The sequence below is a fragment of the Pygoscelis adeliae genome, unplaced genomic scaffold (genome assembly GCF_000699105.1).
Source record: "Pygoscelis adeliae isolate BGI_AS28 unplaced genomic scaffold, ASM69910v1 Scaffold483, whole genome shotgun sequence".
In the NCBI taxonomy this organism is placed as follows: domain Eukaryota; kingdom Metazoa; phylum Chordata; class Aves; order Sphenisciformes; family Spheniscidae; genus Pygoscelis; species Pygoscelis adeliae.
Genome location: NW_008824379.1, coordinates 1,242,099 through 1,248,583, shown reverse-complemented (window position 1 = coordinate 1,248,583; position 6,485 = coordinate 1,242,099). Strand labels below are relative to the sequence as shown.

General features: G+C 52.7%; 1 protein-coding gene across 1 annotated transcript in view; it reads left to right on the top strand.

Moving 5' to 3' along the window:
• KSR2 (kinase suppressor of ras 2) overlaps positions 1-6,485 on the top strand; it is a 75,690-nt gene that overhangs the window by 60,102 nt on the left and 9,103 nt on the right. The window contains exon 13 of the mRNA XM_009320210.1: positions 2,925-3,021. Within this exon, the coding sequence (XP_009318485.1) occupies positions 2,925-3,021 (97 nt within the window). The remainder of the gene's footprint in view (positions 1-2,924; positions 3,022-6,485) is intronic.

Here is a 6,485-nt window from a genome sequence, read left to right as displayed (position 1 = left end):
TGCCCCGGGAGCCGCGCTTTGTGCCTGCCGCTCCTGCCCGAATGGGGAACGATTGACGGCAGACGAGGAACGAGAAGAAGCGAAATTGTTGAGCTCTGCCATGAAAAGGTTCTGCAGGTGGTGGCTGAATGGGCTCAGGTGCTGCATAATAGGTATCAACCAGGCTTTATCTCTGCATTGGCAGCTCCTTATCCAGCAAGAAAACTCTAACAAATACCGGTGTGGCAGTCGCTAGTTGAATTCATTCGGAGGAGTTATTCATCGAGGGGAGGAGAGAGGCACCTGGGCTGCCTCGCTGGCTCTCCCCGGGTCTGAGGAGTGGTGGTGGCACGTCCCATGCCCGCGGTGCTTCACCGTATGCTGGTACCACCGCCCAGGGTCTGAGCAGCAGGTGCTCTCTCTGTGCCGGGGCTCGCGCCGGGTGCATCCGCTGCCTCCTTTAATGCGGTCCCTCTGTAAATGAAATGGAGAGATGGGCATCTCGCCAGAAAAGGGGCCGCGGGCTCCGCTCCTGGGGTTATCTCTGCAGTTCAGATAGGCAGAAATTTGAGGGTTTTTCTCTAAAGAACCCTTTTCCAGGAAAACAGCTGATCTTAACTCACTTTAGGGCTGAAATCAAACCCCGTTCCAGCGCTAATCTATTCATTGCATTTGCAATGTGGATTCATGACTAATGCAGACCACAAGCGGCTTTCTGGAATGGTTTTCTCTGGGGGGAAAACAGGCGTTTGCTGGGGAGCGGGGAGGACTGGGGGAACTCCGTCATGTGCAGGCGGGTCATGGGAGGTGGCAGAAAGCCTGTTGCATCGCGGAGCTTAAAGCTTTACAGGGTTATTTAGCAAATTAGTGCAAAAAACCTTCATACTGGAAAGGTGGTCCGTCGTTGTTTTGCACCCTTTAATACCAGCCGCAGAAACCCAAGGGTTCTCTTTATCACTTATTTCCAAGTAGCGGTCGGAGCGCTTGGATCCTAATCTTCAGGCAAATTCATATTTCTCCATGACTGCAGCCAAACTATTGCAGAAGATAGGGAGCGGCTGGTTTAGTTAGAGGAAGATGGTGTTTGTAATTGCGTGCGCCTGGGGTTTGCAGTCCAGCTGGTGTGCCCAGGGACGTGCTGAGACACCTGAGCAAGGAAAAGCATTACCGAGGAGGCAGTTGCATGGGTATGAAGATGCCCTAAACTCCCTGCCGTGGCTTGCTTGCATCCAGCAAGGCTATTTCCAACACAACCTGCAAGAAAGTGCTCTGAAGGGTGCTGTTGTCTTTCCAAAAGCCATGAGATATGGGATTGGTCCCGTTCCTGCTTGACCTGAAAACTGTGCTCTCTGCCCATGGAAGGACATGGAGCTTTTGGCTTAGGAGCAGGAGGGTCCTTCGTATCCGTGGGCTTCTGAAGAAGCAAGCAAGGTTTATTCCCAATAAGTGCTATCCCAATCCCAATCAGTTTAATCCCCCAAAGAGCTGCCAAGATCTCAGCTTCCCCTGCTTTCTGGATCACATTTGAATCGCTTGCGGGGACCTTATGTGCACCCAGGTGATGGCCTTGCCCAGGGGACGTGTGGTAGTGATGGAATGGCGACCGCCCTGCGGTTTGGGGGGATTGCCGTTACTGTTTTCGATGTCCACAAGGAAAACACGGCGCAGCCTCCTGGAGGTTTTGCCTCATCGTGCTGCCCTGAGCCAGCCTCGGGGTAAAAAATAAAAGCGGGGCTTTACTGCGATGTTGAGTTCCTGATTTCTCTGGATTTGCAGCCCGGGGGGAGTCACTGTGGGGCTGGGCTGCTCGCCCCTCCACATGGCTGTGCTGAGCACCGCTGCCCTTGTTGTGCCTCTTCTTCCTCGCCCAAGCCGGGGGTCTGAACCATCCCCTCTCTCCCCATCTGAGCAACATGGTACCCAGGCGAACCCAGGGCTGCTCTGTGTGATGCTCCTCAGCCCTTGTAACGAGGCACAGCTCGGGCTGGTTATTTCCATCCAAAAAGGGCAAAGCCTGTTATCTCCCAGGGGACAAATCCAGACCGGTCTGTGCTGGCATCCCCGGGGCTGGAGGAGAGGGGCGAGGGGAAAGCAGTGGAGCCGAGCGAGGATGCAGCGGTGGGAGAGCAGAGGAATTAAAACCTGTAACTTTTTATTTGTTAACTAGAACAGGATCAAATTAACGTCTGTGGTTGCCGAAGCCTCTTTAACGAGATGTGTGTTGGGCGCTTTATTTCCCGGGCACAGGTATCCAGTCTCATCTTTCTAAAGTTGCCTGTAATGAGCGTGGGTGGATAGAGAAAAGCAAAAAAGCCCTTTTTTGTGGGAGGGAGTCGAGGCAGCATCCACCCACGTACTCCATTATGATATTCAAATGTCAATATATTTTTAATTGGTTTATATCTCCCCCTCCCCCTCCAGCTGCCTTTGGTAATTAAGGCTCTGTAAATAGATTTTACTGTAATTGGTACGAGAAGGAAAATTGGAGGACATTGTACAGTGCATTGGCGTTTTTTGTTTTTTTCCTCCCTGTCTTTCCTCTTTTGACTCATTACATCTGTGAGTATTGTATCCTCCGAGGGAAGAGGCGGGGACCCGTGGCCAGTTTTGCACAAAAAGTCTGAAGCAAGAGGGCCAGGTGGTTTGCTCGTGGCTGGGATGCGGGGAAGAGCAGGGAACCAGCCCAGGTTACCCCTTAGGGGGCTCGGCGCCACGGTGATGGCACCAGCACCCACCGGGGAGCAGCGTGAGCTCCCTCCCAGTGCCAAACTGGGGAGAGCCCCCAGTTTCCTCGCTGAATCTTCAATCTGCCTTGAGACGTAGCCAAAACTCTTGTGGTTATTTATAGTTCCCTGCCACAGCCGCTGCATTTATAATTTGGGGATGTTTCTCGGCGGGGGTTTATAAACCGTGTTTTTATCTTCTCGCCTTTCCTGTTCTTTCAGCCTGTGTAAAGGACGGACTCTCTACTCGGTGGTGAGAGATGCCAAAATTGTCCTGGATGTCAACAAGACGAGGCAGATAGCGCAAGAAATTGTGAAGGTACAGTATGGTGCTGGGGCAGCTTGGCAGCGATGGGGGTCTGGATCCGGCCGAGAGCCCGGCCGAGCTGCTCCAAGGCGTGGGAGTGAAGAAGCCAAGGAGGCTGGGCAGGATAACACCTCTTGGCTTTAAAATCCAGGTCTCTTAGACCTCCCTCACCCGTTTTGAGCTGAACTGGGATGGCACCAAGGCTTCCCGTGGGCCCCCCGTGCAGCGGTGAGCTTGGGGCTCATCCTGGCCGCAGCACCTCTTCCCCCTTGGAAGTGCAGGTGTTTAAGTCCAGCTTTGCTGCTGCGAGCGAGTTGCTAGTTGGATATTTCTCTCCTCTTGGGAAAAAAAATAATAATCTGCAGTTGGTCTGAGGTTTCCACGTCTCTGTAGTGAAAGCATCCCTGCAGCCAAGGCGCTCGGAGGAGTCAGTGCCGTGGTGCTTGTGGCAGGGGGCTGTGCGTGCCACGAGGCAGAGCACATGTACATTTTTCAGAGCTAAAAATGCTTTTCCTTTCACAGAGATGACTCAAAGTGCATCTTCGACACTTCAGACATGACCGTATAAATAGATGCTGGGGAGGATCCTCACGTGGCAGGGTCAAGTGGCTGGGAAGTTGGGTCCTGAGCCATCAAAGCTTCCCATCGAGTATTCGCAACGGCTCGTTTTCCTAAGAGGTGTAGAGCCGTCTGCCAGAGTAGGGTTGTACTGTGATTGCAAACATATTTAGCACCAAACGATACCAAAAGTATTTGGCACGTGTCCTACCATGGGAGCCGCGACACTGACCCTGTGCCCCGCTCAAGGTCAGCCAGCACCTCCGGCCCACAGCAAGACCAAATCATCTGGGGCTGAGCTCACGTTTAACACATTTCTATGGAAAAAAAGAAAAAAAGAAAAAAAAAAAAGTTTTTCTGGCAGATCTTAAACCTGCTTAACTATTCAAATCCATGCTATAAAACAGAATATGTTCTGCAATATATCCTGAATGGGTGCCGTTCCCCTGCCTGTGCTTATGCTGTCTCTTATTAGATTGCCTATTAGGCGTTTATTTACACCCAGATTTAGTGAAGTGCATGCTGTTTTTAAAGTAAAGTCCTTAAATTCCCCTGAAGTCTCTGGGCTCTGGGAAGGAGCTGGCAGTTGAGCATAGGCTTAACTGCTTTGCTGAGCTGGCGTTGCAAGGGGCGTCTTGGAGCAGCGAAGCTATGGCCTGAATTTGGGGTGTCTGAGACAGCCGAGGGCCTCTCTGCTTCATTTCTTTTTTTGATCCCTATTTTCCACTTTTTAAAAATGGATTTTTCCCATTGAGCAAATGTCTGAGGCATCACGTAGGTTTGCCTCATATTTTTTCCCCTGACTACCACCGTGCTTGTGCTCAGGGTTCTTGCCTCCCAGATGTTCACCGCGGGAGGTAATGGCTTGGTTCAGCCCCTTTCGCTGTGCGGGTTGCATTGCTTCGTGTGGGTTGGGGTTTTGAGGACGAGGCTAAGAGACCGCTGTCTTCTGCAGCTGCATGTGCATCAGGAACGGGTTGGAAACCTCAAGCTCTTTGTGGCGTTGTGAGGCGTCGCCAGCACAGGGGAAGCATCACTGGATCTCTGAGATGAAAGCATTACCATGAAGAATGTCACCCATGAGATCTGCTGACGATCAGCATGAATGCACATAGGCTTGGCTGGAGTCCCAGCAGCAAGCCAGCTTCCCTGCGTCCTCTCCTCCTTGGGAGTATGGGGTCGGGTGCTCCTGCTGCATCCCGCTGCAGGGCAGAGGGACTTTGGGTCTGACCCAGGTCCCCATAGGAATTAGCAGAGGTCCACAGGCAAAGCTGTGCGGCATGGGTGCTGAGCCCAGGCTCTCCCTGCACACCGGAGGGATTTTAAGACAGCGGCTTCTGCTTGCAGGAGAGGTCCATCGCACCCCTGTCGCAGCCGCTTCCGTGCTGTGCCCCGGACACGTGGTCCGTTGCTGGTGTGCACCAGGAGGAGCAGTTTCTCTGCCTTCCCACCTCTCCGTGTCAACCATCAGCAGATGTTAAGGATGTTTTGGTGGACTTGGAGGTGGCTGGTGTGGAGAAGCAAAGGAAAACCCAGACATCTTGGTTTGGTTGGGCTTGGGGCAGCATTGCCCGGAGGAGCTGGAGGCAGGACCACGGCGGAGACTTCGGCTCCGCTAGCTGGTCGGGGCAGTTGTTTGACTTTATCCTTTGCGTCCCCGTATGCGGTAGGAGAGCCGTTAAGCTTATTGGATTAGCGGGTGCAAGGGCTCTCGTTATGCCGTGATCCTCCGGAGGCAAAAGTTAATTTATTTAAGAAGTGAAGCCGGCAGAGGGAGCTGGCTTTTCACGCATGCCGGGCAGCCGAGCAAATTAAGGCATTACTGGGCCGAGAGTGTTTTCTCACAGATCATCCTGGGGGTGAAGGCGGTGGGGCTGGAATTTGCAGTGGGATCTGTGCGATACCCTGCGGAGCGAGGCGAGGGATTTGGGTTTGCTGAGAACTCCTCGAGAAATACCTTCAGCAAAGGCTTGGCTGCGTTTGATGATTGCGTGGGAGATGCATTCCCATCCATGCTGCGTGAGCATGGGTGCAAAGTCACTGCTGCCCGCTCTGAGTTCCCGTCAGCCCTGGCCGATGGGAGGGGGCTGCAGAGCATCCCCATGGTGCTGGGTCTCATCCTGTCCCATGGATGCTCGGGGCCCTGCACTGCACCTTGCAGGAGGAACAGGCTCGCAGCATTGAAATACTGTTCCTAGAACAAGCCTGGCACTTTGTGAAGGTGACAGTGACATTTTAAAGCAGATTTTTAAACCTCATCATTATTTCATGTGCTGGGACCCGGAGACCCCTAATTAATCCTAGTGCCTGGAATGGTCCCAGCATCCAGTTGCAGCTGTGGCATCTCAGGGCCAGCTGCAGCCCCGAATCCTTTCCTTCCTCCAGCATCCCTTAGCAGAGGCTCTTCAGGATTTGAGTGCCGAGGGGTGCAGTTAAACCCCCATGACTTGCTGGGTTGGGGCGTTTGCTGTCCCCAGCAGCACGTTGTCCCTGGCTGCCCCCAGCCTTTCCCGCTGCTGGAGCAGAGCCCCGCAGGTCTGTGCTGCTGGCGAGTCCTTGGTACCTTCAGGATTTTTTCCAACATCCTGGCCATTTGCATTTGAGGATTTGTGGGTTTTTCCGATTGCTTTCCCAAGTTTCCCAGATCATTTCCGAATTTGGATCGTGCCTCCCAGCTCCACATCATCTGCAAACTTAAAAACATATTCTTGTTCTACTGCCTGTGTGGTTAATGACAATACGTGAAAAGATCAGACCTAGGATGGACCCCTGTGGAAATCCAGTTAATAAATCCCCTCACGTCAGTGATAGGCAACTGATATTTGCTCTTAAGCAACGGTTTGCTGGCCCATTTGGCATTTATCCTTCAGTAGCTTCCTCTAGACCAAGTTTCCCCTAGTCTGCTTATGAGAATGAGA